Here is a 25,738-nt window from a genome sequence, read left to right on the forward strand (position 1 = left end):
AACAGCAATAACATTAGAATAGCCACATCCTCCCAATAGCAATAACACTTAGACTTATATACTGCTTCACAGCCTTCACAGCCCTCTCTTAAATGATTTACAGAGTCAGCATACTGCCCCCCCCCAACAATCTGGGTCCTCATTTTACCAACCTCAGAAGGATGGAAGGCTGAGTCAATCTTGAGCTGGTGAGACTCAAACAACTGGCAGTCAGCAGAATTAGCCTGCAATACTGCATTCTAACCACTGCACCAACATGGCTTATAGCTGTTCTCAATGGCAAATACAAAAAAATAATAGCTGACAGTAAAAATTAAATGACCTTTGTGGAGAAGTTGCTACTCAAGTCGTTACTTTGAGCTTTCTGTAAAGACACAGGACCTGCTTTGTGACTCCCTATCTGGCAAAATACCCAGCAATTCTGATTTATTCCATATGGTTACTTTTATTGGACTAGTATAATAATTATATCCTTGAATGTATCTTTTTACTCTCTGTAAAATTTAATATGGACCAATTGCTCCAATTATCTAATTTTAATTTTACAGGGTCTATTTGAAATAGAAATGACTCAATCAATTACTGTATTCTGTCAACTTGCAGAATTCTAGGCAGTAACTGTAAATACGAACTTTATTAAGATGGCAGCTTTTGCACCATTCCTTGGACAGGAAAGGCCTTGAGGTGGGGATGCCTCAGTAACTCTTTTCTGCCATGTGCACAAGATCCACAATTAACATCAATCATGTCTAATGCAATAAACCTAAATTAGCCTGAATAAGGACCATATAGGAAAGAAAGGAATATGGGATAGCTACACTGCGCTAACATACAATTCAAGAGGGATCATTCCTCTAAAATATAAACATCCCTATCCTGGCTTTGAATCTCACTGAAATCAAGGAGATGACATTCATCAGGACCAATTCCGAAATGGGACTCCCATGGAACCAATCAGCCCATCACCCACCATACAACCCCTGGTCTTCAGCCTTCCTGGCAACCCCCCCTGGCCTCCTCCTCTGCTACAAGAGCCCACCTGCCTTCTCGCCCTCTAGTTTATTCCTGGCTTTTTCATTCTTTTCTTTCTGTGCCAGTCACAGAGAGCTTCCTTCTCCTCCCTTTGTTCTCTGCATAGAGAAACGTCCAAGCAACTCCTGTTCTCACTGCCACAACCCCTTCAAGGGCAAAGAAATTAATTAACATCGTTACAGGCCCATTTATTGTATGTAATTTTTTCAAAACCCAAAAGGGAAGAGTCAGGATTTGGGGGTGATTTTTTTTTTTTAAAATAAGGCACTTTTGAAGAAATGGAAACTTTAAAAACTTTTTGCAGGCTGACATTAAACAATACAATGACTGGACTAAAGAACTGAGATCAGACACTTGCTTCAATAGAACAGTCACATTTAAAGTAAGTCAACCATGGCCGACAATTGCATGATTCAAACAAATCAGAATGCCCAACCATTTGGCAGAAAGATGACAGCTGAGGAAGAAACCAACAAGCTTCAGGATGCAAAGTTTATTTCCCAGTTAGTGAAAAACAGTATGAAACACTAGCATCACGTAATATAAAGAATGCTGAGAATTAATCAGAGGAAGTCCAACGTTACTAGCACACAACTTTTTTCAGATTGAGGGCTAAAAAGTGGCTGAGGCCGAGACACATTAAATTTCATTTAACTTTATTTAAATGTAAATTTAAACTATTTAATTAAATAGTTAATATGATTAGTCCCCATATATTTAATAATCGACTAGTTCACATCAGGTAACACACAACTATGAGGAAATTTAAGGTTAACAAAATCCACATCAGCTGGATGAAGTAAATAAATCTTGCCTTTCCCCAAGCTAGGCTGAACCAAGGGAAAGTGATCGGCAAAAATTGATGTCAGGCAAAATTTGGTGTTCACAAAATGCATAACCAAGTTTACTGGATTAACTACCACCAGATGAAGTTGTTGGTATTTAATAATATGTTTGTGTCTAGCAAAAGCCATTAACCATGAGAGCTGAATGGGACCTTCAACTTCAGGGCAATACATGCCTGAATATCAGTTGCTTGTGGACTAGCAGCAAATGAGAATCTTCCTTATCTTGAAGACCAAGTTTCCTTATTACTTTGTGGTGAGAGGTTGTGTGATTCAAAGGTCGTTGGGACAAGACCAGGTTTCGGTACTTTTTCAGTCCTTTGCAAAAATAGGTTAGAACTTCCTACTCTAAGGCACTCTTAGTTCTTTGTTTTATGATGTCAGCATGATAAACAGAAATATATGGAGAAGAGTCAGTCTAAGAAAATGAGGGTTTTAATCGGGAAACTGAAACAAGGAGTAAGAAACTGATTACAGGAGAGCTAACATCTCATCCAAAGGAACATGACTGTACAACTGGGAGCCATTTGGGGTAGAATATCCTATGTCGTCTGATGAGGAGGCCCTCAGATCACTATCTTAAGAGCAAAGAAATCGTACCAGCCAGTTTTGTACTTGCTGCGCCCAGATGCTTCCAGTGGTGCCTTTGCCCATCCAAACAGGTAAGCTGTACTGGATGAGGGACCTGCTGGGGCAGGAAGGAGGAAGGAACAGTGTTGGATGAGCAGAAACAAACTCTGCCTCTCCTGGCCCAGTAACGGCTGAAATTTTAAGAACCATATAGAAAGTAGTATACATATTTATAAATGCCAAAATAAATATTATAAAGAAACAGGCTTGATCCTACCCCTAACATGCATGCATACACACCCAGTAAGAGAGAGAGAAAGGCAGAAATGATGTTCATTTATAAAGACATCCCTATACAGGAAAAAGACTAAAACTGTTGACCAATGATCAGCCAGCTCCCCCTCTCTCTCACCCACACATACGCACGCGCGCACACACACATGCACACGGTTTCCTTGCCTTCACTTGCTGGGGAAGAGAGAAAGGGAAGTAGAACACAGCCACAGCCACATGGACGAGGAATGTCATGGTAGAAATACATTGAATCAGTGGTTTCCAATAGCTAAAATTAAAAAGATCCCGTAAGGAAGAATGCAAGATGGCGCATCAGGGTGAGAAGGTAGTCATTTCCAGAGAGACCCGTTGCCACAGATCCTTGGTCTGTTTGCTGCGTTTCAGATTCTGAAGGATGTCATTGAACTGCATCATGCCCATAGGAGTCAGGCAGAAGGCGTTTCGGGCGCTGCGAATGGCATTCACAAAGTCATCGTAGTCCGCTGGAGTGAGATGGATCAGACGGTGATGGATGTACTTTGGAAAACCAAGATAAAGCAGGGATGAAATACAGTTTCTGATGGAAAAATAGTGCCTGAGTAGTGCCTTCCCTCTATAAGGAACCATAAGAATCTAGATCCGGGTGGGCCACCATGGCCTCTGGCTCAAGAATCCTAGGAATTGTAGTCTACAGGGGCCATAGTTGCCAACCCAAATCTAGATGGATTTATTACTGTAGTAAACCTATCTACCCTATTGTGTTGATAAATGCCAAAAACAGTTCAGTGGACCACCTTCCCCTTACATAACGTTTCTCTCACCCTTGTCCAAAATGCTCAGTGTGATCCAGTCCCTCCTAATTATACCATTAGTTTCATAATTACCTTGGGTAGCAGAAGAAATAGTGAGCAAACATGAATAAATCCCAAAGTATTAATGGGTGAGCAGAAATCTAAAGCTAGGAATTGGCCATCACAGCTCTGTATCCCCAGAGATCTCATTTAGATTCTCAGATCAGGGGTTACAGGCAGAGCTAGGAGAGGGAAAAAGAAAAGTGCTGTCCTTTTATTTTATTTTAATTTACTTATTTACTTTAGCATATGGCACGTATTAGCCAGAGATCACAGAGCTGGCTGGCTGCCTCTATGAAAGGAATTTTTTCAGGCGGAGCTATCTTTACCCAGGGACACTTGAATGCCGATAGGCAATGAGGGGAATCTCCTTTCTTGTCCCTACATGGTTTACTCCCTCACAAGAATTGAGCTGCCGGCCTCAGCAGTGTGCAGGCCGTGTCTTGCCACGTGAGCCACCGCGGCCCCCTTGCTGTTGTTTAAGACAATAGTAAGAGCATTTAGACTTAATGTATTTTTCGGAGTATAAGACGCACCTTTCCCCCCTCCAAAACAGGGTGAAAATTTGGGTGTGTCTTGAACACTGTAGCCCCACCCACCCAGCATCCCCCACCTTTTGGCCTCTGCCTCTCAGCAATTTACCTCCTTGCAGCAAACAGGGAAAATGGGGTTTGCAAAGACTGTAATAGGCTATAGCAGTGATGGCGAACCTATGGCACGCGTGCCACAGGTGGCACGCGGAGCCATTTGTCAGGGCACGCAAGGTGCTGCCCTGTCAGCTGGCCAGCGCGCATGCGCTGGCCAGCTGACTTCACCTTTTTAAAAGCCATTTTTCGCCCTCCCCAGGCTCCAGAGGCTTTATAGAAGCCTGGGGATGGTGAAAAGAGCCTCCCACCCCCCCCGGAGGCTTCAGGGACAGTCGGTCGTTTTAAGCATTCCAAAGGCTTCAGGGAACCTCCAGAGGCTTCCCTGACGCCTTCGGAGCACTTAGAATCACCCTCCGAGCAAACCAGAAATCACTTCCGATTTCCTCGGAGGGGCGTTTTAAGCGTTCCGAAGGCTTCAGGGAAGCCTCCAGACATTCCCTGAAGCCTCTGGAGGGCCTCCAGGGGGGCGGGGGAGGCTCTTTTCGCCCTCCCCAGGCTCCTATAAAGCCTCTGGAGCCTGAGGAGGGCAAAAAAAGCATGTAAAAATGGGGGGGGGTCGCACGTTGTGCGCGCATGCACACTGGGGGGGTCGCGCATTGCATTATGGGTGCGGCACGCCTGCACACAACCCCCCTGCGTTCCCCCCCCTTGTGGCACGCGAGCCAAAAAAGGTTCGCCATCGCTGGGCTATAGCAATCCCTGCAGCCTGAAACAGCTGATGATCAGGAGGCCCCATGCTTAAACTGAAAGTGAAACTTCCTGTTTACTCCACAAGGCAAATTGCTAGGAGGCAGAAGCAGATTTCTTTTCCTTGTGCTAATCAGGCTGCTGTTTGCTGCAAGAAGATAAGTCAATAACTATAAAAGCCTATAGAATGTTCAAATTATTAGACTTATTTTTTAAAGACTGCTTTATTATTGTTCTAGACAGCTTAACAAAATGAAGAAGCTTTTTAAAATAAATTCTTGATCTGAAGAGGCCCAGTGCTATTGTATCCTCTTTTAAATAGCAGAGCATAACTATACTTCCAGAAAGCACATCAATTTTAACAGCATTTGTACAAGTATAGTCTGAAATGTAACACTACAAACAGGGTATATTGTCTATATTGTTTGCTGTTTGTTGCAAGGAGGCAAATTGCTGGGAGGCAGAAACAGATTTTTCCCCCTTGTTTTCTTCTCCGAAAGCTAGGTGCGTCATACGTTGGAGTGTCTTATACTCTGAAAAATACGGTATATACCACTTTGTGGGGAAGTAGAAGGAAAGCCAAGTGAAAAGTCTTTCAGGGAATCAACAAACAACCTTTACTGTCTGTCCAAATTTTTCCCATAAAATGGCACAGTCCCTCTTCTGGTAGTCCTTCAGAGGAATAGGAAGATTGGAAAACAGAGCTTTAATCAGTTTAAAACGGATCTAACTAGTTTCACAGCAGCCCTATTGCTCCATTCTCCCAAAAGAGGTCACATTTAAGTTCACAAAGCTTCCCAGGCATGAAGCAAGCAACCTTTTTCATTAAGCCCATGTGTACCTGAATATACGCCTGCTGGCACCTCTGCACCAACTGATGAAAGGCGGGGGTGCGCAAGTGGTTGTGGACATGGGCAGGGTTGAGTCTCTGTAGGGACTCCATGATGATCTCTTGCAGCACAAAAGGACTCAGGACTCCCTTGGCTGCACCAACACAAAACTGATGTACGTAGTTCACACCTGCAAAGAGCAAAGGCATTTGTTGTGAATGTAAGGCATAGGAAATTATTCCCCGTGCTTGTGTTTGTGTGTGAGAGAGGGAGAGGTTCCTCTTTTGTAAGGAACAGAACAAAACCAGCAGCTATCTTGGTAGACTATATCCAAGAAAAAGGGATAAGATCTATTGTCATTTATTTTTCAACCATTGGCAATTAAAATAATTTGGACTAGGATCTACAGAGAGCACTTGATGTCAAAAGCTTTAAATTCTTTTTTAACTTTAAGACACCTGTATTGTAAATAATGTTGAAATAAACAGTTGCCAACTGTTTACATTGAAACTTTCAAGCTGGAAAATATACCAGGAGCACCCTTGAATTATACTGGCTTCTTTTCACCAAGGGATCACTGGCACTAGCAATTTTAGGCAATAAAATAAGACACTCTAGCTGTATGCAGGCAGGAGCCCCACCTTGAGATGCATGTTCCCTCCCCTTCACATCAGGGTGTCTGTGGATCTTACCTAATTTGGCCGCTAGTCCGAGAAGCCACTTCACATCTTCTGTGTAGGGGGGGCTGCGTGAGAAGTTATTGGGGTGGTCATTGTGAGCCCTGCGACCAAGCATCTCCAGTGCCAGCATCCCTGAAGGAGAGAGCAAATTGCACCCTCAATTTGGGCTTCCTTGCTCACACTTCCCACACAGGCAAGAGAGAGCAGTTTGAACCAACAACCTTTGCGGTCTTCACCTTGTTAAAATTTAAATATTAATTTTAAAGCTTTCTGCACCATAGAAAAAGGTTGGAGAAGCAACTTGTGGAACAATTTGTAGCAAAGAAAAGCCATCAGATGCTAAATAGTTATATCTTTCCTTAGCAGAGCTTTGGTTTGTTTCTTTTAAAACAGGAAGAGCCTTGGCACTACAAAGATTTGGCATGAGGGGCAGGCTCTTTTTACCTTCTTTAGTACTGATGATTAAAAGGATTCCCATGAGAACTTTCTTCCCACAATTACTTTTTAGAAATTTATAAGGCAGTCCAAATCAATAGCAGTGTAGTGATAATAACCATACAATACACTGTGAGCACGATTATTAGACAAGTGAGTATTTTGTACGTATCATCATTTTTATGCATATTTCCACCTCCAAGCTGTATAAACTTGAATGCTTAGTGGATATAAGCATATCAAGTGATGTGTATTTATGTAATGTGTCCTAAGGAGATCAACACCCTATATCCTTGATGGTGAACCTATGGCAGGTGTGCCAAAGGTGGCATGCAGAGCCCTCTGCTGGCATGCGCACCATCGTCCCAAGTCAAATCTCTGTGGTGTTTCTTTTGTGAGCTTCTGTTTCCCTGCAACAACTGACAAAACTACAACTGTTGTAAAATTATTTTTCCTCGATGTTTGGAGACAGATAGTGAATATACTGAAACCCTTTGAAGGCTTGTGAATTATAAATACTTTTGATAGCCTCAAACAGTGGAATAACTTGATTGTTTTAAAACCAAGTGAAGTGGCTTTTTTGATCTACTAGACATTTTGGGCTATCATTTTATTGGATTTTAGGGGACTTGGTGGGCCCTTTGGATTACAAATACCAACAGACAGAAGATAAAGAAATAACTGTAGTCCCAAAATGGACTGATTTTGTGCACTGATTCCATCGATTATAAATACAACTATCTCTGAGACAACTTGGTGATTGAGAGATGGATTTTTGATTGGTTTCCTAGCCTATTGAATACATGGGACACTATGGTGATTGTGGGCTGTTTTTTGTTGTTGTTTTCCTCCTTTCTCTCTGTTCCCTTAACAAATTAATTAGACTACCTCCCTTAATAGTAGATGCTGAAATGACAAGTATTCCAAACTTAACTAGAATAGGGAAAAAGTGTCATCTGCATCATCATTGGCCTCATCTAGTTCATCAAGTCAAAGATCAATAGATACAATGTTGCAACAAGAGTAAACGAATACATCTCAAATACTAATGATGCTTCAATCTATACAAGAAGCTTTGACAAAAAATCACAATATGAAAAATGATATGGGGAAGTGAAAATGATATGGGAGAAGATGAAGGAAAAATACATAATTTGGATGAAAGAATAAGGAACTATCAGCAAATGATAACAAGAAATGAACAAAGGATTCAGAAAATGGTGGAGAAATCAGAACAAGCAGAAAAAAGTTGATGATATAAATCAAAGTGACACAAGCAAATAAAGAGCTAGAAGATTGAGTGATAATGCATGAAATGCAGAAGACGGCTTATTATTTACGATTTCAGAATATTGAAGAGGAAAAAGGAGACGACCTTCTAGACATGATAATAGAGCTGTTGGCAGACGCTCTAAAGTTAAATAAGCAGGAGATGGCTAACGAGGTAGATGAAATATTTAGAATACACGCAAACTTCAGAGAGAGGTACATGTGAAAATTTGTCAAAAAATCAACAAGAGGTGAAATACTTAAAAAGGCAAGAGACAAACCATTGCAATACAGAGGAAAAGAAATTGTGGTCTTGAAATAAGTCCCCAGAAGAATAAGAGATTTAAGGAAACAATACCAATTTATGACTGTGAAATTGATCAAGTATAATAGAAACTTTAGATGGCTGGTACCTGAGGGAATATTAGTGAACTGGAATGAAAAAAGATACAAATTGGATTCACTAATCAAAGCGTTAGAATTGTATGACAACCATTTCAGTGCAAATGAGGGACAGGAAACGAGAGGAGAAACATAATACAACAGGCAAGAGGAACCAATAAAAGAAGAAACCAGGGACGTGCGGTCAGGGGAGGCAAGGAGGCAGAGCCTCACCTCTGTTCATGAAATAATAGTATATAATATTATATACTATATATATATATAATATTATAATATTATATACATCTGTCCGGCCGCGCCCGGGAGCTGCGGAGGCAGAAATGTTGTCGGCGCTCCCGGATGACGAAGCCACGAAAGCGACTGGGGCGTTCCCCAGTCGCTTTCGTGGCTTTGTCATCCGGGAGCGCCGACAACATTTCTGCCTCCGCAGCTCCTGGGTGCAGCCGGACGGATGTAGCCAGAGCGACACCGAGGCGGTCCGGGGGAACGAAAGAGCGAGCGAGCGAGCGATGGAGGATCAGGCAGCCTGATCCTCGGTCGCTCGCCCGCCGGACTGCCTCGGCGCCACTCTGGCTACCTCCGTCCGTCCGCGCCCGCGAGCTACGGAGGCAGAAATGTTGTCGGCGCTCCCGGATGACGAAGCCACGAAAGCGACTGGGGAACGACGAGAACCTTTCTGCCTCTGCTGGACTTTGCACGCTCCTCGCGACTGCAATATATGTCCAGAAGCGGCTTTTGTGGCTAATGGGGTTTGGGCTTCCAGCCCAACAGCCCCTGCCACTTCTGGACGTCTATTGCAGTCGCAAGGAGCGCGCAAAGTCCAGCAGAGGCAGGAAGGTTCTCGTCGTTCCCCAGTCGCTTTCGAGGACTGCGGTGCGCGAGCCGGCGGAGCACGCTCAGGAGGGCGGGGAATGGGATCACGTGTGCTGGAGGCTGAGGCAGCCTCAGCCTCCAGCACATGTGGTCCCATTCCCCGCCTTCCTGATGACGTCACCAGCCTCACCAGCCATAAACCTCACCACACGTCACTGTAAGAAACAAGTATACAACAAGAAGAAAGTGAAGCTGAAACAATAGAGCAACATAAATGGACTGATTCAAATATGAAAAAGAATAAAAAATTTACATGACTACAAAAATTAAAATTAGATATAATTTGTCTCTAAGAACTCCGTATTAAAAATCAACCTAGTAAACTATTGGAATATCCCAAGATTGGGAAATTATACTTTTCATTAGCAAAACAAAACAAAAGACGGGTGGTTTTATATATTAAGGAAACAATAAATGCTAAACAAATTTATACAGATGAAGGGAGAATTTTGATGGTGGAATTGCAATAAACCAAAAACAGATACTCTTGATAGTAATATATGCACCAAACAACAAACAAGAATAATTTTACAAAAATCTACACAAGATTATTGAAATGGACTATGAGAATATCTATGTAGGAGATTTTAATGCACTTATAGATACAAAACTTCACTAAAAAGTAGCAAAATAGGTAAAACAGTAAGGAAGATTCTTCCTAGGACTTTGCAGAAGAAACATGCATACAGGATACACGGAGAGAAACAAACCCAGAGAAAAATTAATATACATTTTATTCAGGTAGTCACCAATCATGGTCCAGAGTTGATATGATATGGATGTCCCTGGAATTGAGCACAAACATGCAAGAGATAGAGATAGAAATAAATATATGGGCTGATCATAATCCAATAAAAGTGAGTTGGAAGGGACAAAAGAAAAAGGTGAGATGGACATTGAATCAATCTATATTAAAAGATAAAGAATGTATTAAAACGATAGAAAAAGAAATGGAATTTTTCTTCAAAGTGAATAGAAAAGAAGACACTTCATTACAAAATATATGGGACCCAGCAAAAGCATGTTAGGAGGCTAGCTATCAAAACAATGTCCCATCAATATACCAAAAGACACTTATAACAAGAGTACAAAAGACTTGAATTTGACCTACAAAAAGAACCGCAAAAAGGAAATGTAAAAGTCAAATGGAAGTAATAAAACACAAATTAAATTTAAGGGAAAAAGAAGAATTGGCACAACAAATAAAAAGAGCAAAACATTTTTTAAATACCAATAAACTAGGAAAGTGGTTAGCTTATAAGCTGAAAAAGGAGAAAGAAAAGAAATTGATAAGCAAATTGCAAGATAAGAATGGAGCTCTATAGTATCAAAATGAGAGTAAAAAGAAAATAATTCAGGAGTTCTACAGAAAACTATATGACCAAGAAAAAGTATCAGGAAAAAATAATGCAATATTTTTTGGGTTGGTTTTTTTTAAAATGTCAGAACTGTTTATTTGTATGTTTTGAATTGTTTATTATTCTCACTTTAATAAATGAAAATGAACGAGTAAGATGGGAAAAATTTTGTTTTTCATTGATTTGCATAATAATTCTGCACACTTATAGTTGCCCAATAATTATTGACACATAGATATTCTTTTAAGAAAGCCAAAACATCACTTTTACTTTCTTAAGTATTCAGGTTTGAGGTTTATTAACATTTTGGATTGACCGAGAGTACTCTTGTTGCTCAATAATAACATTTATCCTCCAAAATACAACTTGCGTAATAATTGTGCACACAGTGTATAGTTGAACCCAAAAGAATGCACCATCATCAGAAGAAAAACAACCAATATCATGAAAGGCTTTATAGGCAATAAGCAACACCTTGAATTGCACCTGGAAGACAAGTGGTGGTTCATGAAGCAATAATGTTATAGAAGTCTGATGAGGTGTACCTCATACCTGCCTGTGCTGCTGCATTCTGGACAATTTTGGCCATATTTATCATTGTTCAATTATAATTAGAAATGCCAATGTCCAGAGCAGTGAATCAAGAGAGCCACAATTTTCAGAACTAAGGAAGATGCATTTTTAATGTCCTGAATCCAGAATACATACACTGATCACTAACCAATCCCTTTGGTCTATGGTTCCCAATTTAAGACTGGCTTTCTGGTCTCCCAGTGTTACAGGATCAATGAATATATTATTAACAAATACAGTTTCCTGCAACTATAATTAATCCTATGTCTCTTCTCATTCTCCTGAATTATTTATTCACCAGTAATCTGCTCACCAACCTAAACTAGTGAATTTAAACTTTCATCTACAAATGGCAGACCAGGCAAGCCTTTCCAGGTAGCTATTAATAGGATGTGCATGACTCATGTTCTCAATGCCAGCCCAAAACAACCAAAGTATCGCTGTTTGTTGTCCTTACCAACTCGGTAGGCAGAATGAAGGTAGTGCAATCCTTGAGGACTGACCGGTTGGCTGTGTTGTTCATCTTCAGAAGGAAAGCCCCCTGTCACAAGGGAACTGGGCTGAGAAGACAAGCTTGTTAAGGAAGTCCCTTGAATTGCTGGGAAAGTAGACCCTGCGTGAACACTTCCTACTGGAGAGAAGAAACAACCGTATAAAGGGGAGAAATCAAAGACATCAGCTACAGTATTTCAGTCATACTCTGCCTGAATACATGTCAGGGATTAATGTTATTAACCTGGTGGAAACGTAGTAGCAGAGAATACACAAACCGGGTTATAACACTGTATGGCTGATCACTCTAAAAGTGGCCTTATTTCCCTATTTTTTTGGATATTTCCCAACAGCTGAGCCTTTCTATGTGCTCTCTCTCCTGTTGCATAATATTGGCAAAAGGGAAAAAATACACCAAAATAGACCATGTTCTAGCTCCCCACAGGGGATTATAGAACTCCACCTCTCTATACAAGTACTTCTAAAAAAGTTTCAAGTATTTGCAATAGCTAACATGTCATTCTATTTAAAAATGGAATAGTTAAATCCTCAAGGCACAATGTCTATTTAGTACATGTTTAATTATACAGAAATTTATGAGAGGGGGAGGCTAATTGACTCACAGTTTTTATGTAGTGTTCCAGATACCATCTCATGACATATTCTTGCAACATCAAAAAGTAAGAAAGACAACCTGGCAACATAGATGAAAATAGGAACTCATGGAATTCAGTAATGTCAGGCCATCAGACAAATGCAGATAGAAGGCCCAGTTCTTACTACTGAAGGACAAGAAAAAGGAAGACTGAGACCCACATCTCAGGGGGAAAGACAAAGATCAGGAAGCCATGGTAGGCTGAAGACTTTGGTTATCCATAGGAAAAGAGAGAAAACATACTAAGGGAGATATTCCAGGTGTACAGGAATAGCCCTTATAGTAATCACTGTCCATGTGTTACTCTGTTGATGCACATGGAACATGTATTCTTTGGGGGAGATATTTATAGATTTGTGGGTTATTTGAGGAAACATTAATGGTTCAGTGAAAAACATATTGCTGTAGAATTTAAGGATGATCCCTGTTACAAAATCATAACAATTTCTGCATTTTTTGAATTTTACACATTAGTCTTTTTGGAACTGCCTGCTTGACTCTAGAATTGCAGTTGTTGTGCCTGGTTGATAATGTAATTTAAAATAAAACCAAAAAAGCAGGAATTTCAAACCAGGACAGATAATAAGCCTTAAATGAAATTTTGTTCTATGGAACAAAATAGAATTTTGTTGCATTTAAGTAAGTAAACGTTGGGATATAAACAATTTCTCTGTGTATCACTAAAATACCGAAGACTAAAAATCCAAAGAAGCAGTCCTGGTCTTTAACCTATACTCAATGCTACTCATGGACTAGATGAATTGATTCAGAACAGACAAAGGTATAAAAGACTTCCTTACTTTTAACTTAGCAATTAGATCTATTGTGTAACACAAAGGGGATTGAGCATGCTTACAACAAACTTGTAATACACAAAAGACGCTAAGATTTCTAAGTAGCTTAATTTTACTAATTTACTCATTAATTTGTTTAAAAATCTGTTTTTCATCAATCACCACATTCCACTGGTTTGCAAATTCTTCAAGGAACGCCAATCAAGTGACCTTACGTGAGTAAGCATACAAATTCTTCATACACAGAGGAAATGAGGGTGATACAATAGAAACAGAAATTAAAATAATGAATTTAAACACAATTCTGGACTTTGATATAGATATCCAAAGTCAAATTAACGCTTACAATTTGAATGCTGAAGTGACAGTGCCGATTTCTGCCCAAAACCAATGCCAAGAATAATGTCCAAGATCAAGTTTAGTTTGAAGATATAAACTGTTTTTGACTCATATGGTGAAATTTACTTTCATATTTATAGAATATTTATAAATGTATAAATGTTGACAAGTTATTTACTACAACTTACCAATAAACACAAAAGTTCTTATCAAACCTTAAAATGTTTCTGCAACTTAAAATGATAATTATCAACTTTTTCACCTTTTTTGGAATTTTCCCTTCACTGGGAAGCAACTTTGAAAACATTTCATTGATCTGAAACAGGTTTAGAAAGTAGCATACTGCTTCCCCAGGAATGAAGATGTGCTATTAATAGCCTTTTAAAACATTTCTGTTCACATCTGAGTTGGCATTAATACCAGTATATTGATGGGACTTAATATCAATCCAATTAAAGCAATTCAGTCTGCTTTTTCTTGTTTTGTTCCCTTATCTATAATCTATTTCTGCAACAGTGGAGATGCTAGTAGGTAAGAAAATAATTTATACACATATTGTAGGGTTCTTATTCAACTTTCTATTTTTCTCCTCTTCAGATAATTAAAATCTAGCCTACAGAAATCATCAAGTATAACTTCGTTTCTCTGAGAAAGTTTTTTCCCCATATATTACTGGCATTGCCTCTCTCTGATGTTCTGCCTTACATGTTCGCAGACATCTGGTATTTGTTATACATTCTTTCAATTAGTCACCCTTGTGGAATGCTATATTTTAATCACTATATTTTAATTTTTTGCAATAATTTTCTGTATTGCCGAAAAACGTTTAAGTATGTTACTTATACTGTCTTTGGGATAAATCATCTTGTTTTGAGCATGTCTCCTTTCCAATGTGTGTGTGTCAGAGAGAGGGCGGGAGGAAGGGAGGGATTGTGCCTACAGAGAAGCAGCATTCTTGTCTGAAGGTTTCACAAATCAGACTTTCCACATGAAGTAGGCAATCAGTAGTCAGCAAAGCCTACAAAAGTCATTTTGGATACTTGCCAAGGACAGATAACATTTTTGGACTTCTGGCTATTTTGGGGAATCTGATACAGAAATAAGGCATCTAATCACAAAAGGGCTATGAGATCCAAGATCCCTAGGATCAGGGTAATTATAACTGCTGTGAAGATTGTTTCTGTTCCTGCTATTGAAAGCAGGAATGTGATGGGAACATAACTTCAATGTCATCTCTAAAACTGAAATTCATGTAAAGAGATCAAATCTCTAGAACATCTCCTAAACATGAATGCAAATGGGATGGGAAAGTAGAAGTTGGGTTGTGGTATAAACACGGATAGTCTTGGGGTTATGATGGCAATTGAGATATGAATTTCTGTCACAAAGTGATTTGCTTTGAGTCATCCTGATCATTAAATGAGAAGCAGCAGGAGTCACAGGCAAGTAAGGGCTGTGGGTAAGTGTGAGGGAGTGAGGGCAAGTGCCATAGGCAGAGAGGTGCCACAGAACAAATTTTAATCATGTGGACTGATATCTGATGATCAGAACTTCAAGAACCAGTTGTATGTCCAGTTTTTCAGCGCTGTCATAACTTTGAACACTTGTTAAACAAACGGACGTACCCGAGGACTATCTGTGTGGGTCCCAAAGTCCCTTCATATCATTAAGTGAGAGACTTTGTCCTCTGATTCTGCACTCTTCTTGAGAATAGGGCCTGGTTGAGGATCTGAGTAAGGTACACTGTCCTTTTTCTTCGTTTTGCACTTCACACCTTTGGTGCTTTAGTGCAAAGGACTCTGGAACCAGACATGTTCCAGGCAACATCCGGTTCCAACAACTGCTTCTAGCTGCAAATCCTTCCCTGTTTGCAATGAAAGCACAATACTCTGCTTAAATACTCCTACCGCTCATTCCGCTTGTCTTCTCTCTTTTTCCCCCACCCCTAAGCACAGCACTATGCTTAGCCCCTCTCTTTCCTAACTTTACACTTAATTATAAGGATGCTGGACAACCTGCAGTCTAATGTAAAATGGACCAGTTGCAAATTATAAAGTTTGTGATTAGCCACAGTGCCAATGGAAGCTATGCTGTAATTAAGACTGCAACACTCTAAACTGAAACTAAATACGGCCCCCAAAGATTCAGGACATTGTGAGAAAATCTGACAATTGTAACTAAACCACCAAGAAAAAGGCATCAACATAGTGAAGGTTTACAGTTATTATTGAGCTGAGGAGGAGCAGTGGTTAGAGTACAGCACTGCAGCTACTTCAGCTGACTGCTAGCTGCAGTTTGGCAGTTTGAATCTCACCAGGCTCAAGGTTGACTCAGCCTTCCATCCTTCCGAGGTGGGTAAAATAAGGACCCAGATTCTGTAAAACCGCTTAGGGAGAGCTGTAAATGCCCTATGAAGCGGCATATAAGTCTAAGTGCTGTTGCCATTATTTAACAAACACTCTCATTGGTTGTAGTCACAGAATAGATATTGAAAACTGAATATTAGACGTTTCCACACTAGATGTCATACCACAGTATTGTAATGTAACAATCAGTTAGAGAAAGTCCTGCTAAAATTTCTTTTCACCTGTCATAGGAATACTCACTTGCTACATTGGAAGACAGTGACAGCCCCGTCTCAGCATGGTAGGGGTGCATAGCAATCTGTGTCATGGAAGGGACGGGGACTCCTGGGAAGGACACTGCAGTTGCTGCCAATGACGGAGTAGTTACCGAGTAGGGATACTGGGCCCCGATGAACGCTGGGTGGACACCCTGCAGAAAAAACAGGATAGAGTTGCCCTGCTCCTTCCCAAAGAGGCAAGACCATGTGTTTGTCAAGTGCAAACAGCCCTTTGCAGACCCACAATTCCACCTCCTGCATATTGTTTGAGTTCTGAAAGGGGAAACATCCAAACTAAAATATTGTAAAAAGAAAGGTAACATTTCTTTTTAGGGATGTTACCTAGAAAACCTTTACCAGATTACCTGTGAAAATAATCCATAGCTGCAGGAAGAAGCATACTGAGCATATTTTCATAGTGGTACAAAAATATCAAAAAGATTTTATACCATATCTTTACCAACAGTTTGAAAGTTGTAATTTCAGAAATGTAAGACTTTTTGTTAACACTGACAAAAGATAATAATCATTCTAGGTAGGTAGGTAGGGCTAAATCCAATTACTTGTGAAGAAAAAAAAGTGTCAGGGTATTAATGAGTTCCACTTGAGACATAATCTCAATTAAAAGAAAGCAGATTCTGATAGCAATTGATAGACGAAACTAGCCAATCCATCCAAACACAGATTAAGTGACGTTTACTTCTAGAGATTGTCCATGGGGCACCAACATGACTATACAATAATCTCTTTCTCTCAGATCCTTAGCCTTTGATTATATCAAAGACACCCAAGGGAAACTCTTCTCAGGAGACTTTCTCAGCAGTGTAGTTGCTACTACTGCTAAGGGGGTCGCCCTTAAGACATGGTTGGAGAATGTTTCTTCCCTTGAACAACAGAAAAAAATTTCCTCCCAACATCCCTGCTCGCAAATTGGAAAAGAAATAAAATGCCATTTCTGCCCAGCCATTGCCTAGTCCTTGTCATCTGCACTGAAGAGATGATGTGCCACAGTCAAAGTACTTATTCTAGACAAAAAACTTACCTGTGGATAAGCAGAACCAGGCACTGGGAAGACTGCTGGCCGTGGCATGTGCTGAAGAGGATGGCCGATGTATTGAGGATTGCAAGGAATGTGGGTCTGGAGTGTGGTGTAGGGGTGCAGGCCCTGGGTGTGGGCGTGTGCCATCGCTGGTCCTGCCACAGTGTGCTGCTGGTATATGGTTGACCCCACTGAGATCACAGGCACTACTGTTGCTGCTGCTGTCACCGCAGCAGCCACCGTTACTGTAGCGGATTCCGATGTCACTCTGGCATCTGGTATTCCACGGACTGTTTCGCACGACGCCCGGGCTCCATTTGCACTGCAGCCTGTTGCTCCTTCCCTCTGGGCAAGAGTTCCCCCAACAGTTTGCTCATACAACCAGTACCACTGGTGAGCAACCTCAAACAGAACTTCGGGATAAACTCCGCCGCCTTTGGCTGCCTCTTCTACAGCCAAGCAAGCCTTCTCCAACATTAGATTATCCTGCAAATTCAAAAGCTACATTGATTCAAGGTTTTTATAGGAGCCTTCAGACATTACCATTTAGAAATAACTATTAGAACTAAGGGCTACAAGGCAGCAAAACTAGCAGTACAAAACAAGCAGGCATGGAAAAGGCCAGCATGTGGCTTTCATGCTCCTGAATTGCAAAGGGAACAGCTACCTCACCCTCTGGCTGAACAAAATGAATCAATTATAATTAGTCCCTACAAATTAAAAATATATTGCAATTATGAAAATCTGAAGAAAAAAGAGAATTTTAATATAATATTCTGCTGAACAAAGGATGGAAGTATAAAACAACTGAATGCTCAATTTTGTTATCTGCATGAAATTATTAAAGACATACACTGTGTGCACAATTATTAGGCAAGTTGTATTTTGGCCGATAAATTTTATTATTGAGCAACTACAGTGCTCTCGGTCAAACCAAAATGTTAATAAACCTCAAACCTGAATATTTAAGAAAGTAAAAGTGAGATTTTGGCTTTCTTAGAATATCTATGTGTGCACAATTATTGGACATCTATTAGTGTGCAGAAGTATTATGCAACTAAATGAAAAATAAACAACTCAAAAAGAACAAATAAACATTTCTGACATTTCAAAAAAAAAAATCAGTGACCCAATATAGCCACCCTTCTTTTCAGTAACAGTCGTATGATTTCCATTCATGGAGTCTGTCAGTTTCTTGATCTGTTGATGATCAACTTTTTGTGCAGCAGCAACCACAGCCTCCCAGACACTCTTCAGAGAGGTGAACTATTTTCCTTCACTGTAAATATCCCATTTAAGAGGGGCCCACAAGTTCTCAATAGGGTGCAGGTCAGGTGAAGAAGGGGGCCATGCCATTATTCTTTCACCTTATAAGGCCTTTACTGGCTAGCCACGCAGTGGAATACTTCGATGCCTGCGATGGAGCATTGTCCTGCATAAAAATTGTGGTCTTCTTGAAAGATGCAGATTTTTTTCCTATACCACTGCTTGAAGAAAGTGTCTTCTAAAACTGGCAATAGGTTTGGGAGTTGACTATGAGTCATCTTCAACCCGAAAATGTCCAACTACTACATCTTAATACCAGCACATACCAGTACCCCTCCTCCATTTTGCTGACAACTGAGTCGAAGTGGACCGCTGTGCCCGTTACAGAACCAGCCACAGGCCCTTCCATCTGGTCCTTCAAGAATCACTTTCATCTCATCAGTCCATAAAACCTTCGACAAATCTGTCTTCAGACATTTCTTCGCCCAGTCTGCTGCTTCAACTTATGTGTCCTGTTCAGTGGTGGTTGGGTTTCAGCCTTCCTTACTTTGGCCATGTCTCTAAGCACTGAACACCTTGTACCTCTAGGCACTCCAGATAGGTTGCAGTTCTGGAATATGACAGCACTAGAAGATAATGAGTTCCTGGTAGCTTCACATTTGATTCTTCTCAAATATTTGGCAGTTAATGTGCATCTTTTTTTTCTCAACATGTTTCTTGCGACCCTGTTGACTATTTGCAACAAAACATTTGATGGTTCTGTTTTCACGCCCCAATATCTTAACAAGAGTGCTGCATCCCTCTGAAAGACTTTTTACCATTTTTGACTTCTCAGAGTCAGTTAAATCTCTTTTTTGGCCTATTTTTCCTGAGGAAAATAAGCTGCCTAATAATTATGCACACCTTGATATAGGATGTTGATTTTCTTAGGCCACATTACACAAATACACATACTTGATATGCTTATATCCACTAAGCATTCATGTTTATACAGCTTGGAGGTGGAAATATGCTTTAAAATGATGGTACGATTGAAATACTCACTTGCCTAGCAATCATGCACACAGTGTAGACGTGAAAATGATTAATCTGCTCATGGCTCCAAAATGGTAGTCCTTGATTTACAACCACAATTGGGACCAGAATTTCCAGTGTTAAGAAAGTTGCTAAGTGAACCATACCTAATTTTACAACATTTATTGCCACAATTGCTAAGCAAATAATTGCAACTGTTGAGTGAATCATGCAGTTGTTAAGTGATCTGGCTTCCCCCATTAAGTTTGCTTGTTGGAAGTCAGCTGGGAATCACAAGACCTGGAGATGCTGCAACCATTGTAAATAAATGTCGTTTGCCAAGCACCCAAATTGTGATCAGTTGATTGTGGGGATGCTACAAACTTTTTAATTGCGAGGACGTTGTTAAGTCACTTTTCTCAGTATCACTATAACTCTGAACAATTACTAACTGAATGATTGTAAATCTAGGACTTTTTGTATACCATTTCTGGAAAATAAACACACAACAAGGCCTCGGGATCTAATAAATGGGTCTGCAGGATTTATAACAATTTACTTTTACACAAGAAGCTTTGAAGAAAAATTAATATAAAATAAGTTTATTATCGTCAGTGTTTTTATGTATTTGGCTAACTTGCTTGTTCCTTATTTGTTTTAATTCAGTTTATAAAACAACAGAGGAAGGATCTGAAGTTGTTAGACTGTCATAATTTCACTCTCGAGAGATGCAGCTCTAAAGAACTGAAACACGGGAGATCAGCTCTCAACAACATAGCGATGTGTTTATTCAAGAAGAGCAGTAGCCCATGTTTCAGCCCTATTCCACAATGCCATAAAAAAGCGAGGCCGATGCCTGTATTTGCTAGGTGCTGAAGTGGATCAAAGACACCTGACCTGCTCACCTGCTCTTTGCACTGGACCAGGGCTCTCTGAATCTCATTGGGGTTCAAGGCATGTGCATGTGGCAAGCAACTCAATGCCAATTCAGCAGCTGATCGCACCATATTGGAATCCCGAGCTCTTGAAGCTCTGTCAGCCAACGATGCCACTTCTGGGGGAGTTAGGTGTCCATCCCAGCATTCCACCAAGATGTTCAAGGCTGCACTGCCAATCTCCATGGCTTGCCCTAGAGCCCAGAGAAAAGGGCAGGAGAGAGTCAGTCAGATATTAGGTCTGTATATTAAATAATCTCTTTTAATTCTTTCCAGTGATTAAATTAGTACATCATTACAAAGGAAAGCATCTTGGACAGCATTAAGAACCAAATCAAACTGAATAGAGGCCAGAAAAAGGCAATCTATGGCCCATTTTCCTGCTGCTACCATATGCTTCCTTTTTACAGACTCTGGAAAACTCGGTGTCTGTTACCAAAATTCCACAGCTCTGAATGCATGCAGATACTTCTTGCACTTGACCAAATTCTGCCATTCAATCTCCTACATGAGGTACCGGACTACTCCCACCTAAAACTTGTAGCTATATTGCCCACTTCTACCGTATGATTTAGAGCAGATCAGGCCCACCTTTTTCTCTCCCCTTATGCACCAAAGAGTTCCTACAGTATGTTGCTGAAACGCAACAGTCAGTCACTGAATTAAGACCATGATTTTAAGTAAGAAAAGCTCATACAACAAGTGTTAACTCTCCCAGGGACTTAAGAAATGTATTATAGGAGAAAAGAGAGAGTTGAAAAGTTGATTTCTCTGGTGTCCAGGTAGCAAGTGATACCTGTTGCTATTCCAATTTAACCACACATACATATCACAATGCTTCCCACATTGCACAAGAAGTTGTGTAGCAGGTTAGAAGCCTGTTTTCACAACATTCATCTCCACATGGAAGAAAGCTCTACTCTGTCCAGGCTGTCTATGTATCTAACCAGCCCTCAGCTATGATATTCACCCACATGCGGAAAGAGGAAAGGAAATGGGCTCATTCTTGTCCATCCAGCCACCTTTTCCCAGGGAAAATCTTGGCCACTGTATTTATTCTTACTTGAGACAGGAACTCCAGTAAATCTTGCCTTTTGCCACAGGGCAGGAAGTCAATCTAGCAACTTCAGTAACGGCAAAAAAACCCACCCACCCCTCTTTTCTAGAAGCAGAGTTGCCTTCGAATTTGCTGGCTGCCTGAGTTTTGTTAAAAGAAAATTGTAGTTATTCATGTTAGAATCAAGATAATATTAATATCTAAGCATCTTCTAGATGAGCAATTCTCAAAGGCTGGGGGAGAGGGATATGGCCCTGGTGCCCGTAGGGCAGTGATGGCGAACCTTTTTTGGCTCGCGTGCCACAAGTGAGGGGAGCGCAGGGGGGTTGAGTGCAGGCGTGCCACACCCATAATGCAACGCCCCCCCCAGTGCACATGCGCGCACAACGCACAACCCCCTCATTTTTACATGCTTTTTTCGCCCTCCCCAGGCTCCACGGGCTTTATAGGAGCCTGGGGAGGGCGAAAGGAGCCTCCCCCGACCCCCCGGAGGCCCTCTGGAGGCTTCAGGGACCGTCCGGAGGCTTCCCTGAAGCCTTTGGAGTGCTTAAAACCACCCTCCGAGCAAACTGGAAGTGACTTCCGGGTTGCTCGGAGGGTCATTTTAAGCGCTCCGAAGGCATCAGGGAAGCCTCCGGACGGTCCCTGAAGCCTTTGGAATGCTTAAAACGACCCTCCGAGCAACCCGAAAGTCACTTCGGAGGGTGGTTTTAAGCGTTCCGAAGGCTTCAGGGACGGTCCCTGAAGCCTCCGGGGGGGGGGGGGCTCTTTTCGCCTCCCCAGGATCCTATAAAGCCTCTGGAGCCTGGGGAAGGCGAAAAATAGCTTTTAAAAAGGTGAACTCAGCTGGCCAGCGCGTGCATGCTGACAGGGCAGCGCCTTGCGTGCCCTGACAAATGGCTCCACGTGCCACTTGTGGCACGCGTGCCATAGGTTCGCCATCACTGCCCTAGGGTATCTCAAGGGTCCCACTTATGAAAAGCATCTAACAGGGGAGCACAGCACACACTGAGGGGGCTACAGAAAAACAAATTGTGTTATTGCCTTGTTGGCAAAAAAACCACATCAGTTATTATCCTGAATGCAGTAATGGGAGCTAAAGAGGGAGGCTACAGGAGAAAAAAATCAGAAGGAGACCATGGGCAAAAAAGGTTAAGAAACATTGTTATGGACCCAATGTCTTCATTAGGACAGAAAGAGCTAAAGCTTTACAAACTGTGATTGCTCAAACTGAAAGCTGTTTTTATTTGCCTACACTGGACCCGTTTCTAAAGACTGGCAAAAATCAGATTTTGAACAGATATTCAACAAGGTTCAGGGTGACTCAGAGTTATTATTTGTCTTTGAGCAGTGCACGCTTCCACATGTAATGCAAGTTCATTATCCCCATTGCTCACACTAATCTTTTTCACAATAGAGCAGAGGTCCCCAAATGTGGCAACTTTAAGGCTTGTGGACTTCAACTCCCAGAATTCTCCAGCAAAAGGGTAAAAAGTGGATTATAATAGCTGTTACTTTTCTCACTCCGCAGCCCTTCCTGTGTTGTACAAATTGTGCTAGGAAACTACTGGTAAGACTTCCAGAGAACCACTGGTTATAGTAGGAAGCCACTTGGGAGGGTTTTCAATTATGGGCTTCTTAAAAATGAGACAGGTATGTTATGTGGAACAGCTCATGCAGATACTATCCCCACCTGTGATCCAAGAGACATGAGAGGAGTAAGTCCGAGAGAGCCAGTTTGGTGAGACAAAGTTGTGCAGCCCCAATGCATAGAGTCCAATCTCAAAGGCGCAGAGGTGAAGGTTGCGATGAGGCCCTTGATGGCCACCACTAGAAGACGGATGGGTGAAAATGGAGGTGCTGCTGTTTCCCCCAGCCTTAATGAGAACCGTCTTGGCCAACTCAAAATAGAAGTGAGCAGCTGCCTCCGAGGGCTGATTTGGGACATGGGGGGCATGGCTCTCCGGTCGCCTGCCCTTGTATCTGAAGAAAGAAAAATAAAAGAGTCATGGAACAAGTTGAAGTAGAACCCAAATAAAATATTCTTGAGATATTCTCCAAAAGATAACAAGGCTCCAATTTCTGACTGAGCCTCTTGCTACTTTGGAGACTCTTTCTTAGACCGCATGCAGGTCAGAGCCAGGAAATGTTTGCCCCATAAATACACAATTCTAGATGAGCAGCAGCACCTACCTCCCGACCTCCACAGTCTTTGCGCGTGCCCCTCCGCTGGCCCTCCGGCTTCCGCTGGAAGAAGAGGAACCCAAGGAATCACTGGAAGAACTACTGATGCTGTCACTGTCCTGTCCCCGGCCCCAGGAGGTAGTTGCCCAGCCCCCTCGCAGGGGGCGTCGACTGAGGGTGGGAGAACTGTCAGAGGTGGTTTCTGGGGCACTGCTGTCGATGCTTGCCATTCCTACAAGGCAATGAGAACAGTAAGCAAGCTTAGAGGGCACAACATAATCACAACACAATATGGAATCCGTCTCCTTTTTTCAATATACAGAGGATTCTGCAGTTAAGTTCAAATCAGAAACTAGAAAATAGGCACCATTTGTTTGAGAGCTTCTGGTGGCTCTCAATTTAAATTATGTCATGTTAGGAAGCATTACAGGCAATTATACTGCTCTGATTTGCAACAGTGTAATGTCAATTACCAAGGTATGAATATTGATGCTTATCAAAGAATTCTCTTCGGCATATGGAAATATACTTGAGTCTTGTGTATTTCCAAATGTCAAATTGAGCCACCTTACTCAGTACAGCTAATTATTTGCCAAATTGTGAACATTAATTACAGCAATAGACAGGCAAAATTCCCTGCTCACCAAAAGATTGGAGGCAATACTTACTTCTTTATTTATAAATAGATTTATAAATAAAATTATGATACATAATTTGGCAGCACCAAAAGAAATTACAATCAATTTCACAGACTATACAAATTTATGCTAACATAGATGTTCTTTTTCTTTCCATCCAATAATGTCCAATTTTGGGAGACTTGATTTCTTAGCAAAGTTTTTTAGAAGTAGTTTGCCACTGCCTTCTTCCTAGGGCTGAGAGAAAGGAACTAGCCCATCAATGAATCAATGAACAAAGCATTTTTCATTAAAATGTTACCTGATGTCAGCCAGAACCTGCCCGCTGGCTGGTAATCTTTGCCTCAATGTTGTCCCCACTTGCAGAAACCTCTGAATCATCACAGGTCTCCACCCAGTAGCAGAGATGTGACGTCCAGCCCCAAGTTACCTGTGTGCTTCTTTTTCTGTCTGACTGGTGAACCCCAGCATCTTCCATTGTAGCCCCCTCTGCTTCCAAGAGCTATTCGGCTAGGAACTTTCCCTTCTTGCTTTAAGATACTGGACTCAACAGGTGGGTCGCAAGGGGATCTCTGAGGGTTCTCTGGGGAAGCACAAAGGGTCACTTAGAAAGGCAGTAAGAGGAAGACCATTTGCAAACAAGGATCCGTATTAATGCTATCGCCAAAACTCAGTTCCTTTCCTACATAAATATTGAAAGTTAAAAGTCAGAGTAGATATTCACAGGCTGATTCGGTATCCCTATTCCCAAATGAGAAAAAATACTACTTGATGTGTAGTATGTTAATGTATAATGAATACTCCAGTTGGAAGAATCCTGGGACATGGCTGTCCATACCTTGGGTAGTCTTCTCCATAAAGGGTTCAGAAGGGTTGCTTTGGACTGCAGGCGGTACCCCTGTCTGCTGTGCAACAGATGTTCCTGGGAGATGCTGCATGGGTGCAGTTGATTGGGTAGCATGTTTGGAAGGAGATTTCTGATTAGGTACTGTAGGCTTGCTGGATGAGTAGAAAGAACTCAGAGTTTGAGGTTTGTGTGTCTGACTTTCCCTGTCCAGCAGCTTATCTAAGATCTACAAAACAAGGAACAGGAGAATGCAGAGGTTACGAATTGAACTAAATACTTGGGAAATGGAAGGGATAATGTGGCATAATCAAGATTGATCTAAAATCAGAAAGGGGTGGGTTCATAGGACAGGCATGAGGCTAAGTTCTCATGGATACATATGCAGCTAATAAGTCAGTTGATTCTATAAATTCAGGCAATTAGCTTGTTTAGTTACAGTAATGTAACTTATAACATAAGGCAGAGACTTTTTGTATCCTTGAACGCATTCATTTTTCCCCAGTTAAGCCTTCCCAAAATCTTTTAGAACT

At 41.3% G+C, this 25,738-nt stretch overlaps 1 protein-coding gene across 3 annotated transcripts in view; it reads right to left on the bottom strand.

Moving 5' to 3' along the window:
• Positions 1-1,510: 1,510 nt before the first annotated feature.
• The window catches only part of ZSWIM8 (zinc finger SWIM-type containing 8), an 87,830-nt gene continuing 63,602 nt past the window's right edge, over positions 1,511-25,738 (bottom strand). For 2 of the 3 annotated variants that reach the window (XM_081955858.1, XM_081955856.1), the window contains 11 exons: positions 25,200-25,434; positions 24,792-24,944; positions 23,733-23,955; positions 23,233-23,522; positions 20,453-20,676; positions 17,271-17,753; positions 16,212-16,380; positions 11,783-11,956; positions 6,428-6,547; positions 5,747-5,925; positions 1,511-3,257 (listed from right to left, as the gene is read on the bottom strand). In XM_081955858.1, the coding sequence (XP_081811984.1) occupies positions 3,054-3,257; positions 5,747-5,925; positions 6,428-6,547; positions 11,783-11,956; positions 16,212-16,380; positions 17,271-17,753; positions 20,453-20,676; positions 23,233-23,522; positions 23,733-23,955; positions 24,792-24,944; positions 25,200-25,434 (2,454 nt within the window). In that variant the 3' untranslated portion in view covers positions 1,511-3,053. The remainder of the gene's footprint in view (positions 3,258-5,746; positions 5,926-6,427; positions 6,548-11,782; positions 11,957-16,211; positions 16,381-17,270; positions 17,754-20,452; positions 20,677-23,232; positions 23,523-23,732; positions 23,956-24,791; positions 24,945-25,199; positions 25,435-25,738) is intronic. The other variant, XM_081955857.1, reaches the window with a different exon arrangement.

Source organism: Natrix helvetica (genome assembly GCF_964273705.1).
Source record: "Natrix helvetica genome assembly, chromosome: 5".
Classification (NCBI taxonomy): Eukaryota; Metazoa; Chordata; class Lepidosauria; order Squamata; family Natricidae; genus Natrix; species Natrix helvetica.